The 20,627-nt window shown below is 36.6% G+C and overlaps 1 protein-coding gene and 1 pseudogene across 1 annotated transcript; both read right to left on the minus strand.

Annotated features, from left to right (window-relative positions):
• Positions 1-6,095: 6,095 nt before the first annotated feature.
• On the minus strand, positions 6,096-8,578 carry LOC121792638 (annotated as a pseudogene).
• A 9,184-nt stretch (positions 8,579-17,762) lies between these two features.
• On the minus strand, positions 17,763-19,563 carry LOC121802029 (heat stress transcription factor A-7a-like). The gene is made up of 2 exons (XM_042201566.1): positions 19,138-19,563; positions 17,763-18,777 (listed from the first exon to the last, which is right to left on the minus strand). Exons 1-2 carry the CDS (start codon positions 19,393-19,395, stop codon positions 18,091-18,093), a joined length of 945 nt encoding a protein of 314 aa, XP_042057500.1. The 5' UTR covers positions 19,396-19,563; the 3' UTR covers positions 17,763-18,090.
• Positions 19,564-20,627: the final 1,064 nt, after the last annotated feature.

Below are 20,627 nucleotides of genomic sequence, written 5' to 3' on the forward strand. Positions count from 1 at the left end.
GACTTCTAAAATTATCATATACACACAATTTTACCCTTTAAAATTTAAATTTTAAAAATAAATAAAAATTGCAACAAGCAACATGGGAGTGTTAATTGAGCTTTGCAATGTACTAATAATAGGACCCATGATGTGTGCTTATATCAAGATTCTTGAAATTGATTAAACACTGGTGAGAATCCTATGTTTTCTAGGATCATGCATGTGTTTATCTTTGATTAGAGATTCATTTCTTCTTCTTTTTTGCTTCTTCCCTTTTCATGAGATAAGATTAGGATTTTGTACTTCACTTCACATACATATCCAACTTTTGAAACCCTAATGAAAATATTGTTGTTGTACGCCATTGACATCTAAACTAATACTCCACTAATTTATCATGTAACTTTAGTCAATTACTACTATTAATTTTCCCATTTTTAATTTTTATTCATGTTTCCAAGAATCCAATGTTTTTTTTGTAGATGGCAAATAAGAACTTAAAATCTAGTGAAAATGGGCAGTTTGGATATATACATGTGATTAAACTAAATTTTGGTAATTAGTTATACGTAGTAAATTTTGGGTGGAATTAATTGATTTATTTATTTAGAAAATGTAGCAATAATGTTTGGATGTGAATGGTGATGAGTAGAGAGAAGGGAATATTTGATAATTAGTGGGAAAGAATAAGCAAAAGAAGAGTCGTGCAATGAATGATGCTTCTTCTACTCTAAGATTCTTTCATGCAATTCAGACTAAGTACTCTACATTTGTTTATTTTTAAAAGTTATTTTAAATGACTATTATTGTGAATAAATTACAATTGTTATTATTATGAAGAAAAGTGAAAGTTTTACACAATAAAAATTAAAATGTAGTATCATAATAGAAGATGACCGTTTTTCATGATTAAAAATGATTATTGCTCTTAATAAATATTACTAGCATTTTAATGAGTACAAATTATAAATACTTAAAGATTTGAATAATATTGAATTGGGTCGAATTCGGATTGAGTCAAGTTTGTCCCGCATGGGAGTGAGGCTCTAAAGTTAATCATAAATAAATAAGAAAGATGCAAATTAAATTCCAATTCTCTATGCTATTGGGCCAAGGCTAACTGGCTAAGTATATACTACAAGTAATTTTTATAGAAAAGCTAGTTAAGAGATACTTAAAATTTAAACTCTATTTCTTTATGTGATAGTTGAGTATTGGCCTACATGGATTGATGAGGGATCAATAATATGGGCTCAACAGAAGAAGGCCCATTCTGAAATATCCATGATTCAAAATTCTAACAATTAATTATTTTAAAACCTGACCATAGTTGGGTTGTGCCAAAAAATAAAATAAAGCCATTCTCAGTTTTACTAGCAAGACATTCCGGGCCCATAGGTGAACGGTGAAATTCGATCCCTAATTTTTTTTGTTCACTCGCATATTGTTTGACATCTCAAAAATTAGTGCAATTTTTTTGGCACTTTTATAAGAATTCATGCTCATAAGAGAATCATCTCATCATATACTAAAAATTGGGAATTCGAACCTAACATGGTTGGCATGGTGATTCAACACTTTATCCTATGACTATGTGAATGGAGCAAACCATTTGGTCAATCTCTATCGTTCAGTGTGCTAGCTGATCGTTGGAACCAGAGGCGGAGCCAGTCCTTTAGCAGGTGGGGATTTGCCCCTCCTCACCTCTTCCCCTCCATTCTATATTTATGTACAAATTTTCATATATATATATATATATATATAGGGTAGTGATCAATATATAACTAATCTTAAGTGTATAACTAGAGAACAAATCTCAGCCACACATCTCAATGCTCCAAATTAATCTCATGGCTTAGCTATTTTTACATGTTTTAAATAAAAAGTAATTAACAAGGGTATTTTGGGAAATCATATTCAACTCCAACCATCTCCTTCAATTTTCCAACTCCAATTCACACTCCATTATTTCCGGCGGAGTACGGGGAGCTGGCAGACACGGCGGTGCATGGGGTGGTGGTGATTGGGAGGAGTGTGTTCTCCTACTGGGGCTTTTTTGGGTGCTGAAGCTGCTCTCGGGGCTGGGGATTAGCCGGGAGAGTAGAGCGGCGCTGGAGCGGCTGATTGGGAGATGCTCGATCAGGCGAAGCTGGACCTTCTGGTGTCCGGCGGAGGAGTAGGGGTGTATGATGTGAATTTGGTGGTGAGGCTGATTAGATTGTGTGTGTATCACTCAATTTTCCAGCTCCAATTCAATTTGGAAACTATATTTGGAGTTTCCGAAAGATTAGGATAATTTCTATATACATCTATTTAATTTTTTTAATTACCTAATTTATTTTTTGTTTTTTTACAATTAATTGTGTTGATTATTCATATGAAATTAATTGTGGTAATAATTATTCAACAAATCTAAGTACAAATGCATTCGAAGTCCACCCAACACAAACAGTGGGAATAATTATGTTAACTCCAATAAACCCATCTTAACCCATCTATAAAAAAAGTACTCTTAATGAAATCAATTACATATTCATGTGACTGCTGGGGTAGTTTAATGAAATGGGCGGACAAGAGGAATGATTCATTAATTAATTAGTTGATGTAATTAGTTGGTTTATAGGTGAAATGTAATTGTTTACAAAACACATCACTCATGATTTTACCTCACTCTTGTTCACAAAACACGTCACTCTTATTATGATTTTACCTCACTCTTGTTCACAAAACACGTCACTCTTATTGTGATTTTACTTCACTCTTGTTTACAAAACATCACTCTTGTTCTGATTTTACTTCACTCTTGTTCACAAAACACATCACTCTTGTTCTGATTTCACTTCACTCTTGTTCACAAAACACATCACTCTTGTTCTGATTTCACTTCACTCTTGTTCACTAAACACATCACTCTTGTTCTGATTTCACTTCACTCTTGTTCTGATTTTACTTCACTCTTGTTCACAAAACACTTCACTCTTGTTCTGATTTTACTTCACTCTTGTTCACAAAACACATCACTCTTGTTATGATTTCACTTCACTCTTGTTCACAAAACACATCACTCTTGTTCTGATTTCACTTCACTCTTGTTCACAAAACACATCACTCTTGTTCTGATTTCACTTCACTCTTGTTCACAAAACACATCACTCTTGTTCTGATTTCACTTCACTCTTGTTCTGATTTTGGGGATGAGTTGTGGGGATGATTTAACTTATTGTATTGTGGGGATGAATTGCACATGGTGCACTAATTTATAAATGGAGCTATATCCTTTTACGTTATGACCTCAATAAGTAGTCTTTCATAATCTATTTAATAATTTTTTAAAAATCAAAATCAAAATTTAATTTAATTTACAAACATCGAATAAATCTTCAAAAATAATAAGTGTATTATAATTTCTTGATGGTAATTTTATAGTAGTAAGAATGAAGAATAACAAAGATTTAAATATGAGTTATTCATATTAAAACAACGACAAGAAACAAATTCACAAGTCACGAATTTAACTAATTAAAAAATAGTACTCCCAAATTTAATTTTATGCTCTGTTTAAAATGTGTTTTGCATCAATTTGATCCCATTTGAGGTTTTGCTGGTGTTATGACATTCAATTATTATGTATAAAAGTGTTTATAAGTTTCTTTCTTGTTTGTATGTTCCCGTTAAACTTTTTGATTGGGCAATGTTTGTTCACTGATTATTTTTTTGTAGCATAGCTTAACCATTTGATTTATTAATTTAATGTGAAATTATGCCTTTTTGTTGTCACTGAAAAATGTATGTGATCCTTTCCATTTTATTTTCTGCATATTTATCCAGTAGCTTTGATGCACCATTTTGTGATATTGGTCTAAATAATCATAGTAATGAAAATGTGCAATATTCCTAAACCGGGACAAAACGCATCACTCTTGTTCACAAAACACATCACTCTTGTTCTGATTTCACTTCACTCTTGTTCACAAAACACATCACTCTTGTTCTGATTTCACTTCACTCTTGTTCACAAAACACATCACTCTTGTTCTGATTTCACTTCACTCTTGTTCTGATTTTACTTCACTCTTGTTCACAAAACACATCACTCTTGTTCTGATTTTACTTCACTCTTGTTCACAAAACACATCACTCTTAGCATGATTTTACTTCACTCTTGTTTACAAAACACATCACTCTTAGCATGATTTTACTTCACTCTTCACTCTTAGCATGATTATTTTTGGGACAATTCAACATTGATATTATAATTAGATCAGAGCAAGAAGAAACAGAAAGGGGCTACATCTGAAATGCATAGCTAAAATCTCACAAAATTCAAATACTACACTACATCCCATCATAAAAATTGCAACGATAGCTTATCACCTAATGTTAATTCCCTAAGTAAAGGAAATCAAAACTAAGAAAAACAGAAGATAAATTGGGAAATGCAGGCTAAATCATATCATAGATCTGTGTGTTCCCGCTCGGGGTCAGATGCCACGATCATGTGCGACAAGATGTCGTGGAGCGGCCCGCCCTTGGCCATCGCCTCCTTCTTCTCCTTGATCACCGCAATGAGCTCCTTCCGGAGCGCCGCCGCCGCCTTGTTGATGGTGGCGGTGTTGTTGGCCGCTGGAAGAGTGGCGGAGGGGCAGTCGTTGGATTGCGCCTCTAAGCTGGTGCCCTGCGGGGCCTACTTGAACTCGACGAAACCCTCAGCGGAGTGCTGCGACGCCATGAGAACTGTGATAACTTGATTTTGGTATCAAGCTTTTACAAAATTACCATAATACCCCCGTCTGGTTATTATGGAGTAAATTTATGATTGAGGGAACTAATTTCTCCTTAAATTAGAAAATTACATGTATTAATACTAGCCCTTGATTTTCTTGATCTTGTGGCTATGATTTGTTCTCTAGTTATAGGTTTAAGAGGTGTTTGCCATAGATCATGACCCTATATATATATATATATATATATATATATATATAATTATACCAAATGCCCCTTCTCAAAAATAAAAATTTCACTATCTATATGTAATTTTGCTCCTCCGTTATTGAATTTCTAGATACGCCCTTAGTTGGGATGAGGGTTATTCCTCTAGCTGTCGACAACCATTTGGCTAGTCTTCTACCGCTTAGCGCACTAACCATTGGGACGTTTCTTTAGCGGTAGCCAAGAAGAATACAAGGAAATAAAAAAAATTGGGAATTGGAGGAAAAAAAATTGATATAGATGTTTCTCAATTTTCAGTTTTATTGTGAATACGGTATTACTCCATATCAATTGATTTCATATTTTATTACGTAAGTTGTTAGATCCCAAATATTTAGTACTGATGATGGAGTAATTTGGTGCTCTAGCCTCCATGTAATGCAAAAAGTGAAAATTAACAATGTCATGTAACTTCCAACAAATTTCAACCGACTCTCTCTCTCTCTCTCTATCTTTGTCTCCATTTGTAACATTTTTTACTCTTCGTTCCCTTCCCAGTTCTTTCCCATCTCTCTAAAAAACAATTTATACAGTCTCTTCAATTTTTCCGCCCCCAGCTCACAGCCCTGATACAGCGTCCGGCAGCGGCAAGCCCCCGTCGCTGCCGAGACTGATTCTGCGTGAAATTATCTCAAGAGTACCCAAACCCGGCCGAACAACATTCACAAGACACACTGATACGATGAGACTCGTATCGGCCCAAGGGGGGAGATTTTCTCCGTCGAGCAGCCTCCGACCTCTAGGTTTTTTTAGTAGAAAAAGAGATTGCTTGCGGGAAAATTAAACGAAACGATAAAAGTAGGGAATATTCTGTGTTATTGATGGATGTTTCAATGAACAGAAGCCCTATTTATATTATCTAAGATTCTGACTTGATCATTTCGGGAAACAATCAATAAGAAAACCCAACGTCCAAAAAAGTCTTTAAAATAAAATATTCAATCGAAATAAATAATTAAAACAACTCAAAAGAACAACTGATATTATTTGGAGACATAATCCTCCAAACCACGCAGGCTTCTTCTGCCGCCTCTTCGATCTTCTCGGCTCCTCGTGATCTTCTCCTTCGCCGGCTTCGTCGTCGCTGCTGCTATCTGGTGAATCTCTCGGGACCAACGGCCAACCTATGAGCCAAAGCATTCACATCTTCCTCCTCCGCCGTGATCCCTCTCGAACGCCGACAGCTTCACCAGCGGCAGCAGCTCCTCCCTACCTCCGCCGCCCGTGAGGCCGAGGAAGTCCCTGGTCAACACGTCGCTGCCGCAGCCCCTCTGCCACGCCATGCTGGAGGAGGGCCCCACCGCGGCTGCCACACTCCCCATGCCTTGGTAGAGTTGGGGTGCTAGGGTGTGCTCGGGGTTGGGGTTTTGGGGGGGCTGAGGCCCCCACGGCTGCCCGAAATGGCGGTGGTGGCCCGGGGAGAAGGAGAGGATGTTTGGCGGGGTGAAGAGGTAGGGCTGGGTGGCGGCAGGGGCGGTGGCCGGGGGGGTAGTCAGGTTTTGGACCCAAGATTGAGTTTGTGACAGCAGAGAGCCTTGCACTTTCTTCAGCTAATGCATCACAAAATGCCCTGTGGGTGATGAAGCTATCCTTCCTTTACCAAAGTAAAAATATATATATTAGAATATAATTTTAGTAAAAAAAGAAATAGTATGGCATGATCATTAATTTGTTTCATATACATCCAATTACTTGCACAAACAAGAAAGTAATGAAATAATTGATTAAACACAAAACAAGGCCAAACTATGATATACAATAAAATGAAATTAAACATGTGAAATATGGGGGTGAGTGTAGAAAGGCACAAACCTCTTTAATAATGACTATGTGGAGCCAATTGGTCTTGTGGGACATTACAAACTTTCAAAATAAAAGCATACAAGAAAATGAAGATGGTTTTTTCTGAGCTTGAGCCCCAAAGTGAGTGTGTGAGAGAGATGGATTTTGCATGCACTAAAGGTTCTTCAAAATAGAGCTTGTTCATGCACAAACACACACATACACACTAGCCAGTGCATTTCATGTGCAACTCATAAAATTTCGAAAACAACACAACACAAGGTATTTTATGAAATTATTTCAGCATTTGTCAGTAAATAGTGAGAAATCTTGCAGGGATTGTATCAACAAAAGTATTCAATCTCCCTGAGACACTCATCATTGTTTTTTAGACTCCTTTTTATAGTACACACAATTAACAAAAGTTGAGAAAGAAGAGACAGACATTTGCATGCAAATGCAGGTTTGCCACTATCCCACATTTCAAAACTCCCCAAAACAATTTTTTTTGCAAATTAACATCGATTTATTTAGAGCACAATCATACACATTGGCCATCATATGCTTATAGTATAACTAAAACAACTAAAGCCCACTTTAAAAAATTGAATCTTTCAAAGAAATGAAACATAGGATTAATAATCATTTTGGGGAAAAAATTTATCTGAAAAAACCATTAAATATGATTAAATCTGGTCTATCCGCAATTTTAAAAATCAATAAAAAAAATAATGAAGTTTAGATTTGTCCGTCTAGATCTGATGATGATTTTTACCAAATGAAACAGTTTTTTTATAAATAGTCAACATCATTTAATTCACTGACAATAACGCTACTACGATTTTAAATTCCACCAAAAGTTTTTTTTTTGCATGAGGAAATAAACGGCACAGATTTGCACAAATAACAAGAATTTAATCAAACTTCATGATTTTTCCAGCAGAGACGAATGAATTTACCTGGAGAAAAGGGTTCCACAGTCGCATCGATACTCTCGGGTCCCGCAGGTCTTGGAGTGAGCTTTCCAATCAGACTGCACGGCGTAGATCTTCGAGCACTTCTCGCATTTCCATTTCTTCTCGCCGTGCTTCCGGCAGTAGTGCTTCTTGATCCCCGTGAGGTCCCCCAGCGCACGGGACGGGTGGTGGTGGAGGCACGAAGGCTCCGGGCAGACATACGCCCTCTTGCGAGCCTCCTTCGTGCTCCGCTGCTTCAGCTTCCACGGCAGATTGTGGCCCCTCCTGTGCAGCTGAAGGTTCTGATCCCTCTGGAAACCCTTGTTGCAGATCTCGCACACGAACCTGTTCGCCGTCATTAGGGTTTTGGGCGACAGCGCGATCACCTCCGCGTCCGGATCTGCACGCACGGGCGTTCCGTTCGTTAGATAAGATCGGAGGCGGACGCAAAAAATAATATTGGTAGGTTTAGTTAAAAGTATATTTTTAAATAATTTAGATTATTAATAGGGGCGTTACATAGTAATTTATGTTAAATTCGCACGAATATAAAAAATTTATAAAAGAAAAACACTAAAAAGAAATAGTTTTAGAAAATAATTTATGCGATAAGCTAAAATAGTAAACATGACAATTGAACGGCCGATTATTCAAAAATTGGAAAAACACACAGATACACATGTGTGTGTGCGTGCGAGTTACTTACGGGGGTTTCCGGGTAGGTTTCTCTTCTTCCTGGGCTTGACCTGAGGGGGGGCGGGGGCGGTGGCAGTGATGGTGGTGGAATTCGGCGGCATTGAATTTAAGGTGCCGATATCGCGATTAACCCTAGCACGGCTGCCGTTTTCGATTGAATTCGGAATCGCCATCGGAAACATTGTTATTTCTAATTTTGGGGGCGGAGGGAGATGAATAATTTAGTTGAATTGTGACAAAAAAAGAAGCAAATGATTGAGATTTAAAGAATTTTTTTTGGTATTTTGTGAGTGACTAACAAACCCTCATTAAAGCCCTTAGTCATGAAACAACTAAATCCCACCTGGATATTTAATGCAGCTGAGGAGTCATATAATATCGACATAAATATTTTGTTAAATATGGAAATAAGACAAAAACAAAATTGAAAACAAAAATTAATAGTACAATCTAACTCTATAAATCACTGTCTTAAACTATCTAATTTTGGTTGCTTCTTCTAGTATTTTTCTGCTGCAAAATTCAAATATCACCTTTTTCTCTCTCTCTTGAAATTGAATATATATATAGGGGTGCATTATAATGATAACCCCAATTTCTGTAATAACCCTATAACTAAATCTGGACCACACATTTTTAAAATCACGTGGTCTAGATTCAAACTTAGCTTTCCTTCATAAAAAAAGCGCAGAGGGTAAATATGTCATTTCACTTATTTAATTTCTGAATTTCGCTCATGATAAAATTTACGTATCCAAATTTCGCATTTAAATACGTAAAATCTTATTTCCCATGTTATACATATGTATGAGGTTCAGTTACACGTTTGTATGAGGTTCAGTTATACGTAAAATCTTATTTCCCATGATATACAAATTTCGCTCATTTAAATACGTAAAATCTTATTTAATTATCATTTTATCATTTTATCAGTCAAAAGTATCATTTTATCAACTCGGAGTATCATTCTATCCGGCAAAACTATCATTCTATGCAATAAACCTAACATATATCATTTTATCAGTCAGTCAAAAGTATCATTTTATCAACTCAGAGTATCATTCTATCCGGCAAAACTATCATTCTATGCAATAAACCTAACATATATCATTTTATCATTTTACCAGTCAGTCAAAAGTATCATTTTATCAACTCAGAGTATCATTCTATCCGGCAAAACTATCATTCTATGCAATAAACCTAACATATATCATTTTATCATTTTATCAGTCAAAAGTATCATTTTATCAACTCAGAATATCATTCTATCCGGCAAAACTATCATTCTATGCAATAAACCTAACATATATCATTTTATCAGTCAGTCAAAAGTATCATTTTATCAACTCATAGTATCATTCTATCCGACAAAACTATCATTCTATGCAATAAACCTAACATATATCATTTTATCAGTCAAAAGTATCATTTTATCAACTCGGAGTATCATTCTATCCGACAAAACTATCATTCTATACAATAAACCTAACATATATCATTTTATCATTTTATCAGTCAGTCAAAAGTATCATTTTATCAACTCAGAGTATCATTCTATCCTGCAAAACTATCATTCTATGCAATAAACCTAACATATATCATTTTATCAGTCAGTCAAAAGTATCATTTTATCAACTCAGAGTATCATTCTATCCGGCAAAACTATCATTCTATGTAATAAACCTAACATATATCATTTTATCATTTTATCAGTCAGTCAAAAGTATCATTTTATCAACTCAGAGTATCATTCTATCCGGCAAAACTATCATTCTATGCAATAAACCTAACATATATCATTTTATCATTTTATCAGTCAGTCAAAAGTATCATTTTATCAACTCAGAGTATCATTCTATCCGGCAAGTTGATTAGTCTTCAATTAGTCTTCCTTGTGATTATATTAATAACTAGACTTTTCCTTGTAATAATTTCAATTAGTCTTCTATGTAGGAAAGTTGATTCATTATTGTACACAGAAATATATGTAAATATTGTATGGAGCCCAATTGACCTTATTCATATATACTCCCTCCGTCCCACTAGAAATGAAACAATTTATTTTCGGCACAAGAGTATAATCTAACGGGACAAAGAATAAAATAGAATAATATAAATTATTAAACAACCAACCATAATACTATATAATTAAATAAAATTTGAAAATAACAACATAAAAAGTTAATGTTCATCCTATTATAATTCCTACTAATCGGTAAATAGATCATTCTAGCAATTTAAATCTCAAACTTTTGACTTTATTGAAAATTAGACTTAATATAAGTGTTTCAATAATTAATGTCTCAAATTAGAAAAGTTTAAAAGTTGTGACATTATTGAAACACTTAATTAGGAATTGAATCTAATTGCGACAAGTTCCAAATTTTTAGATTTAAATTGTAATTGATCTCATTTATAAATGTAAAATAAAACTATTTGAAGAAAAAGAATAATACTCTAAATAACAGTGGTTAAATGCTGAGTTTCTGCACATAGAACTAATCTTATGTAGAATATCTGATTTAATATGTTTTGCCATTTCGTTTTTCCATGAAAATTGAATTTAATGTGGTGATATCTTCTTATCTCAATTAATTAATTACATGCTTATCTATTTCTTTTTTTCTTCTTATCCCATCCCTGGAGTGCACTATTTAATTTCTCAAATTCAAAACCCCACCAAAAGCTAGAAGTCTCTTTATTTTCCTCCCAAATATCCTTTGCAATTCAGACTTACTCTACATTTGTTTATTTTTAAGTTATTTTAAATGACTATTATTGTGAATAAATTACAATTGTTATTATGAATAAAATTGAAAGTTTTACTAAATAAAATTAAAATCTTAGAAGAAGACCCGTGAATAAAAGCATCATTCATTGCACGACTCTTCTTTTGCTTATTCCCTTCTCTCTACTCATCACCATTCACATCCAAACATTATTGCTACATTTTCTAAATAAATAAATCAATTAATTCCACCCAAAATTTACTACGTATAACTAATTACCAAAATTTAGTTTAATCACATGTATATATCCAAACTGCCCATTTTCACTAGATTTTGAGTTCTTATTTGCCATCTACAAAAAAAACATTGGATTCTTGGAAACATGAATAAAAATGAAAAATGGGAAAAGTAATAGTAGTAGTAATTGACTAAAGTCATGATAAATTAGTGGAGTATTAGTTTAGATGTCAATGGCGTACAACAACAACATTTTCATTAGGGTTTCAAAAGATGGATATGTATGTGAAGTGAAGTACAAAATCCTAATCTTATCTCATGAAAAGGGAAGAAGCAAAAAAGAAGAAGAAATGAATCTCTAATCAAAGATAAACACATGCATGATCCTAGAAAACATAGGATTCTCACCAGTGTTTAATCAATTTCGAGAATCTTGATATAAGCACACATTATGGGTCCTATTATTAGTACATTGCAAAGCTCAATTAACACTCCCATGTTGCTTGTTGCAATTTTTATTTATTTTTAAAATTTAAATTTTAAAGGGTAGAATTGTGTATATATGATAATTTTAGAAGCCATATAGTAGTATATTTATTAAAGAAAACATTCATGAATTATTGTGAGATGGTTTTGGTGACAAAGTTGTCTAATTTGCATGCTTTTCTGCGACTATATTAATATCAAGAATTTAATAATTTTTAATGGATAAAAGGTTGACGAGTTTGGCAAATTAATACTCCTACATACTATGGCTTTGGATACAGGTTTGGAATATGAAAAAAGTTGCAAAAGATATTTGGGAGGAAAATAAAGAGACTTCTAAATACCTTTTTGGGGGGGTTTTGAATTTGAGAAATTAAATAGTGCACTCCAGGGATGGGATAAGAAGAAAAAAAGAAATAGAGATAAGCATATAATTAATTAATTGAGATAAGAAGATTAAAGATATCACCACAATAAATTCAATTTTCATGGAAAACAGAAATGGCAAAACATATTAAATCAGATATTCAACATAAATTTAGGTCTATGTGCAGAAACTCAGCATTTAACCACTGTTATTTGGAGTATTATTCAATTTTTTTTCTTCAAATAGTTTTATTTTACATTTATAAATGAGATCAATTACATGTTAAATCCCAAAATTTGGAACTTGTCGCAATTAGATTCAATTTTTCTAATTAAGTGTTTCAATAATGTCAAAACTTTTAAATTTTTCTAATTTGAGACATTAATTATTGAAACGCTTATATTAAGTCTAATTTTCAATAAAGTCAAAAGTTTGAGATTTAAATTGCTAGAATTATCTATTTACCAATTAGTAGGATTTATAATAGGATGAACATTAACTTTTTATGTTGTTATTTTCAAATTTTAGTTAATTATATAGTATTACGGTTGGTTGTTTAATAATCTATATTATTCTATTTTATTCTTTGTCACATTAGATTATATAATCTAATGGGACAAAACAACACAACATGACTACATAAAATCTCGTACTGAAAAACAAATATTTCATTTACTAAGGGAGTATATATGAATATGGTGAATTGGGCTCCATACAATATTTACATATATTTCTTTGTGTACAATAATGAATCAACTTTCCTGCATAGAACACTAATTGAAATTATTACAAGGAAAAGTCTAGTTATTAATATAATCACACAATTAAAGTCCACACAATTGCAATTTTCCCTGATTATATTTAAGTTCAGTAACTTTTTCTTTTTTTTATATTCTACTAATCAAAGTCTTTCAGTTTACCATTCAGACATTAAACTAAATAACTGAGTCAATCTTGGCTTATTTTACTCATTCATGGAAACAAATGTTTCATTAATGTTGCATACAAAGAAATATTTCTAAATAGTGCAGTACTGTATATGATTTCTATAGAAATGTCATGTCATATAGTGCAGTATATTCAAATTTAAACTCCATTTATTGTTACTTACAAACTAAAGTCTGCATTGTTTAAACCTGCAGAATAGTTGGGTATGGGCCTACATGGATTGATGAGGGATCAATATATGGGCCCAACTGAAGAAGGCCCATTCTGAAATATCCATTAATCAAAATTCTAACAATTAATAATTTTAAAACCTGACTATAGTTGGGTTGGGCCAAAAAATAAAATAAAGCCATTCTCAGTTTTACTAGCAAGACATTCCGGGCCCATAGGTGAATGGTGAAATTCGACCCTTAAATTTTTTTGTTCAGTAACAATGTTCGCATATTGTTTGACACCTCAAAAGTTAAAAATTCGTAATTAAATGACGACGTGAATGCAAATTTAGGCGAAATTAAAATTTATGTTTATTTAATTTTTTGGCACTTTATAAGAATTCATGCTCATAATAGCAATCTCATGATTCTCATCGTATACTAAAAATTGGGAATTCGAATCAACACGATTGGCATGGTGGTTCAGCACTTCTTACTATGACCATGCGAATGAAGCAAACAATTTGGTCAGTCCCTGCCGCTTAGTGCTCTAGCTGATTATTGGGACCAGGGTTGTTCCTCTAGCAGTCCGCAACCATTTGGCTAATCTCCTACCGCTTAATACGCTGACTGTTGGGACGAAGATTGGTCATTTAGCTGTTGACAAGAAGAATACAAGACAAAAAAAATTTGGGAATTGGAGGAAAAATACAAGTAGCTCTTAGCTAATTCGCCACATGCGCGATATATGTGCTCCCATTTTTCAAACAAAACTTCTTTGGTTACTTCTCTTCCTGTATTTGGGCAACGCGTGTAATCTAGTAAAGTGTACTATGTTAAACTATTTAATAGCATCTGCAACGGTGAGCACAAGCTCACCGTCCGTCCTTGCCACTGGCAAGGACATGCTTGTCCGTCGCTGCGCTCTTGCCGCTGGCACGAACGTGCTCTTAGCTAAGAGCACGTCTGTGCCAGCGAGCAGGGCGACGTGACGTGTTTCTATTGGCCGTTGGCATTTTCTTTTTTCTTTTTTTTTTTAAAAAAAATTGAAAATAATACCAAAAATTTTAAAAAAGATATTTTCGGATTCCCAAAAATATAGCCGTTTTATTACCATTTTTTTGAAATTTTTTTGAAATTTTTTTAAAAAATTTAATCCCAAAACCATCTATAAATACACACATTCATCATCCATTTGGACGAAATTCGGTCACTTATGAATTTAATTATGTAATTTTTAATTTTTAGGATTTTAATTATGTAATTTTTATTTTTTAGGATTTTAATTATGTAATTTTTATTTTATTTGTAATTTGTAATATTATTTTGGTTTTTTTAATGAATTTTAATATTATGGAAATGTTTTTATTTAAATTGAATAATAGAATGGTGGGACCCTTGTACTCGTCCTTGCGGAAGAGCACGGCTGTGGGTGTTGTGCTATTGCCTAAGAGCAGGCAGAAAAAGTGGGGATGAGCTCACAACCGTACTAGTTGGCAAGAGCACGGTTGTGGATGCTCTAACGTTATCTTGATTCTTGTCGCAGTCTGCATCACTCCACGTGTCAGCCCAAAATTAGAATTCATACAAATAAAATCATGCCTTACTTCCTTTTTCGATACTACTATTTCAAGGTTACACGTGTTATTCTTAAAACTTAATTCAATTTTTAATAAAATATACGGTAAGAGATTTTATCCTTGATTTTGAGCATGTTTGATTCTTTTTTTAAGACTAGTTATTCGATTTCTGTAGCTACTCTTCTTAGAAATTTTACTTTCAATAATGGGGAAGTCTCAAATTTTGAGTAAGCTATTTTATAATTTTTATTGTTCGAGGTGTTTAGATTGTCACTTTATATCGTGGTTTCGATCCTTTAGTGAGGGGGTCAAGTCTCAAATTTTGAGTTGGCAATTCTATGATTTCTATTATTCTAAGTGTTTAAATAATCACTTGATATTGTGGTTTCGATTCTTTAGCGAGAGAAATCAATTATTAGATATTGTAATTTCGACCATTGACTTAATGTATGAAACATCGAAACTATTAGGTGTTTAGATAATCACTTAATATCGTAATTTTAATATTTTAGTGAGGGGGTTAGTCACTAGATATTATGATTTCGATCATTGATTTTACGTACGAAGTATCCATATTCTTGAACCTAACTAGATATTATGATTTTGATCATTGATTTTACGTACTAAGGCTATCCACAACGCTGTCTCTTATCCGTCTCTTAACCGTCTCATCTCTTAATTATTCATGAGCCCCACTATACTTTTCATTCCATCTTTTAACTAAGAGACAACACCTGCAATCCTCCATTTCTTATCCGTCTCTTAACCATCTCATCCCTTAACTATTCATTCAATTTCATTTTTTATTTTTATTTCCAACAAATTCAATTAATAAAAACACACTTCATTAAATAAAATAAAATTACAACTTAAAATCCTAAAAAAATACATAATTAAATTCGAGGCAAAATAAATAAAAAAAGACATAATTTAAAATACAAATTTATAGAAATTATAAAAACTACTCCGCCGGCGGATCATCCTCCGAAGGCGGTGGCGGTGCACCGAATGGAGGCGGAATACCAAGTTGTCCCGCCAGATACACAATGCCGGCATGATGGGCTTGATATTGGGCGGGCGTCATCCGGGAAGTGTCCGCCATCGTGGCGGTGAAGTACATGGACATTAGGGAGAAGGGCGACCCTTGGGAACCCGCCTGGCTTGATTCGTCTCGGCCCCTCCTCCCTCTAGCCGCCTTCGCCGCCTTGGTCCCTTGCGGCCGACGGCGCCCACGGGAGGACCCCCCTGCATCGTCTGTCGTGCCCTCAACCTCCTGCGAGGCAACCTCTTGTGCGGCGCTACCTGAACCGCCCCCACTAGACGAGTATTGGCCACCCGCCGTGTGCTTCGTGCGTTTCGAGGTCGAGCCTGTGCTGGACTGGACACCGCCGGCCCACCTTTCGACGTATTTGACGGCCTCCCAAACATCGACATGTTTGAATTCTTTGCTGTTGTCATCGAAATAGACTCGCAAAACCGATCTCAGAATGTCGGCTCCATCGACTTCGGAGCATCTTCAATGTGCGGCGGAGGGACCCCTTCGGCTTAATCTCGTTGTAGGCCTCGGTGACCTTTTCCCAAAAGCACTTCCGGGATTGTTGATTCCCAACGATGGGATTGTACGAGACGTTGATCCAGGCGTTGTACAGAGCCATTGTGTCCTTGCGGCTGTACGGATGACGACCTACATCCTCCTCCTCCTCCTCCTCCTCGGCCGCCTCCTCCTCTTCCTCCACGGCGTCGAATGCCCTGGAGCTTCTACCGCCTCGTCCTCCTTCCGGATTGGGTTCATCCGGATAATCCTCCCTAATTTGGGATAATCCCTGCGAATACCTCGGGGCGAAGGGACGAATGTATGCATCCACATTAAAATGGGGTGGTTGGTACCCCGCCGGCGTCGACGAGCCTTGGGTGCCCGGCGTCGACGAACCGGAACCGGAACCACCCAAGACATTGTACATGCCCCCCAGTCGCCAAACGCGTTGATGTCAAACCCACCGGAGCCGCCAGAGTTTCCGTCACCGGACATTTTGTGATGAAAATTGGAGAGGTTAGATGAAAACTGGAGAGGAAATGGAGATGATTTGGGAATAGTAAATGTGTGTTTGTGTGTATAATGAAGATGCAATATGAGTATTTATAGAGTAAAAAAAGAAAGAAAAAAAAACGGTCGAAAACAGTAACATTACCGTTTGATTTTTTTTTATTAAATTCGATTTTTTTTTAAAAATGATTTATTGCGTCAGCGTGACGAAGCCCACTCGCGGGCCGGCGAGTGGGCGTTACGCCCAGCGCCAGCGCGCGCCAGCCGTCTCGGCGGGACGGACGTCTCGGCGAGACCGGGACGAGACGGGACGCTGCAACGCGTCTCGCTGCCATCTCGTCTCGAAGGGACGAGATACGAGACACCCACGCGACGCGTTGCGGGTGCTCTAAGTATCGAGATTCTTGAACCTAACTAAGAAGGTGTCTAGGCACAATGGACAATGGCATTATGCTACCTTTTTGCAGACAGAATTGCATTGGTTAGTCAACTTCTTATGTTTGACTAGTTAGACTAGAACGTAAAAATAAAATGTTTAAACTAGAATTCAAAACAACTACTATGTTTGATAGTTAAGGTTGTCGCATTTTGCAGCACTACACGTGTCAAACCCAAGATACTACCTACCTACTCTTGAAAATGCAAAATTGATCCAAATCGAAGTATCATATGATGATTGATGGATACAATTTATTTGACACGTAAAATTGTGGAATCTTATCCAAAATTGGATTACTCGTAATTAGTAGTTAACCAATGATAATATGACATGACACTTTTAGAAATCATATGGTACTATGCAGAAAAAGCTATATAATCAGGCAAAATTGCATTGAACTTAATGTATAGAAAATGTGAATGAAATTGTAAACATGACAAACATAATTTAACAAACGATATGAAATTTTACAATAAAAAAAAAGAAACGACAATTTTAAGACCTAAACCTGTCGCATCTGATTTTGTGTGGATATTCGATTGCTGAAGATTAAAACATTGCTCGAAACTAAACCGATCAGAAATTACCCGAGATCACTATCGTAAGTTAGGTAAGAAGGTCCAAGACTGATTCCGCGTGACATTATCCCAAGAGTACCGAAACCCGGCCGAACAACATTGTGAGCAAACGAAAGCGACGTACACTATCTCCAAGGAGGTGAAGCCAAGAAGCCCAACCTATGAGCCAAAGCATTAACATCCTCCCATCCACACACCCCATCTTCACAACCATCACCCAAACCTACTTCCTCATCAAACCCCTCACTAAGTAGCTCCTCCCAAAACCCGTCGTCGAGCTTGTTATCCTCGACCTCGTCCGCCTCCACCTCTTCCCCCTTCCCCTTCCCCAACCCCTGTATCTCCATCGCCAGCACCTCCAGCTCAGAGGGGGCCAAGCCCCCCCAATACTCCACCGGCTCCGCCTTCACCGCTCCCCACCAGGACGACCCCTCGACCGCCCTCCTCCGCTTCTTCCCAGCGTCCTCCTCCACCTCCAGCCTCCTCCTCTCCCTGCAATTAGCCAACTGATGGATGAACTCGGGATTCTGCATCGCCCTGGCCAAGAAGCTCATCATCTGCTGCTGCCTCTTCTCGGTGCTCTGCAGCCTCAGCTCCATCTGCTGGAGGTGAGCCCGCATCGCCTGCTGCTTCTGACGGAGCTTCACGAGCTCCATCACCAGCAGCACGTGGTCGCAGCGCAGCTGGGCCGGGAGGGGGGGCTGTTGGGGGCTCGTCTTCCTTCGTGTTATGTGCTTCAACAGAGGCTTTTGGCCTCTGAGAAATGCGTCGTTGCCGAATTCCCACTTGTCTGTGTCGATCTTTCTAAATCCCTGCATCAATCAATCACATTTTCCTTAGTTTTTTCCTTGAGTTTGGAGAAATTGTTAGTACCTTTTTCTTGAATTGCCTTTTGAAGCTTCTCATCATCTTCTATCAACACCTTTACCAAGAACAACAACAACAACAACAACAAACTTTATTTAAAAGCATATACTTTTCCTATTCCGATTGACTAGACATCAGCTAATCACAATTGCAGAACATGACATTTATTTCGAATTGCAATTGCAGAAAAAGATGGATTTATGCAATTCTGATTGACTAGACACGCAAGCTCGCATTTGATTATCCCATTCTTCTCATGAAAATAATATCGAAAATAGAAAGAAAAAAAAGGGGGATTTGCTTACATAAGTATTGAGCTGTCTGACGAAGCTGGAGAAGTTAGAGTGCTTGAAATAACGAGGCAGCAGAGTGGAGGAGAAGGCGTGCGGGTCCCACACGACGAAGCTGTGGCCTCCTCTGCTCCACGAGACGACGCCGTCCGTGGCCGGATCGTCCACCACGTCGAACGTCTTCGTCAGGAACGGCGGCGGCCCCATCTCGTGCAGCCCTTCCATCGGCCTCGGCGCGGCATCGCTCCACGAGGACTCCTTCACCGGAAACATCTATTTCAGTTATGCGATTTAACCGAAAAGCAGAGGAAAACATGAATTTCCGATTAAGGAAAGACAATCAGACAGCTGTGAGATTTGATTTTTTGCTGTTGTGTTCTGTTTTGGAAAGAAAACGGTTAAGGAAGTTGGGAGTGAGTGTGAACAGAAAGAAGATGCTTCCTTCTTTATGTAGGAAGGGAGGGGAGATATTTATCTTGGAAAGTTCTAGAAATGGAGGTTTTGGATTGAACCTTCCATTGCAACTTGCAATATTTTAGTGTTTTTTTTAATTAGAAGGTTCTTTGGATTGGTGGAGTGGAAACTTCTGGAGGGAATTGGGTGGTGGGGTGGGGGTTGATAGGGACATGATATTATATTTTATTCCGGAAGGGAGCTGATATTCTCTCCGTATATTTATTTAGTTTATTTATGTTTTAGTATTTTTTAGTTGTTATGATTTTATTTACTTTTCATAGTGGTTAAGATTTAATTTGCTTTTTATTTGCTTTCCTAGTTTATAGGAGATCTTTTTGTACAACACATATTATAAATATGTGTGGAGTCTTTTATTATTATCAAGTAGAATGAAGAATTAAATTATTAATTTCGTTCTCTCCTTCGGTTCTCCCTCTTGGAGAAACGCGCTATTTTCCTCCCTTTGTACTCTCTTTTCATATAATATACTCAATAGGAATTAATCTCATATTAATTCCTATCAAATTGTGCTTTGATAAGGCCTATTTCATGCATCGGTTTATGGGTAAAAAGTACGCTACTTGATCGGTTTATCGCAAAAGCAAGTATTAATTGTGCAGGAATGCCGCTTGACCAAGGCAACAAGACCAAACTAATCAAGCAAGTACAACAGGCGAAAAAGGCAAAAAATCGGAGGAGTTGATCAAGGGGAGTAATCAAGCAGTTAAGGAGGGGACCACTGGCTTCCAGAAGAAGGACACGTGAGGATAATGAGCTGGATGGTGCGCATCATTCTGTTATCAAGGACGACGTTCTAGAAGGGGACACATGCTGATACATGAGACGCAAGGACGGAGTTGAGTCATCAATCTGTTACTGAAAAGCGTCGTCATTCTAGAAGGAAAGCACGTAGCAATCGATGAGTCGCTCGCTCACAGCGTGAGCGAATATCCTCTGCCAAGATCGTTATCCAGCCGGAGGTCGTTGCCGAGCCTATAAATAGAGGATGTGCCACCACAATGAGGAGACCCTTTTTTTAGTTTAGCTTT

The sequence above is a fragment of the Salvia splendens genome, chromosome 1 (assembly GCF_004379255.2).
Source record: "Salvia splendens isolate huo1 chromosome 1, SspV2, whole genome shotgun sequence".
Taxonomy (NCBI): Eukaryota; Viridiplantae; Streptophyta; class Magnoliopsida; order Lamiales; family Lamiaceae; genus Salvia; species Salvia splendens.

Coding starts and splice junctions, on each gene's coding strand:
- LOC121802029 (XM_042201566.1), bottom strand. CDS start 19,395: ATGTTTCCGGTGAAGGAGTCCTCGTGGAGCGATGCCGCGCCGAGGCCG. Junction 18,778..19,137: donor TCAGACAGCTCAATACTTAT/GTAAGCAAATCC, acceptor TGATTGATGCAG/GGATTTAGAAAGATCGACAC.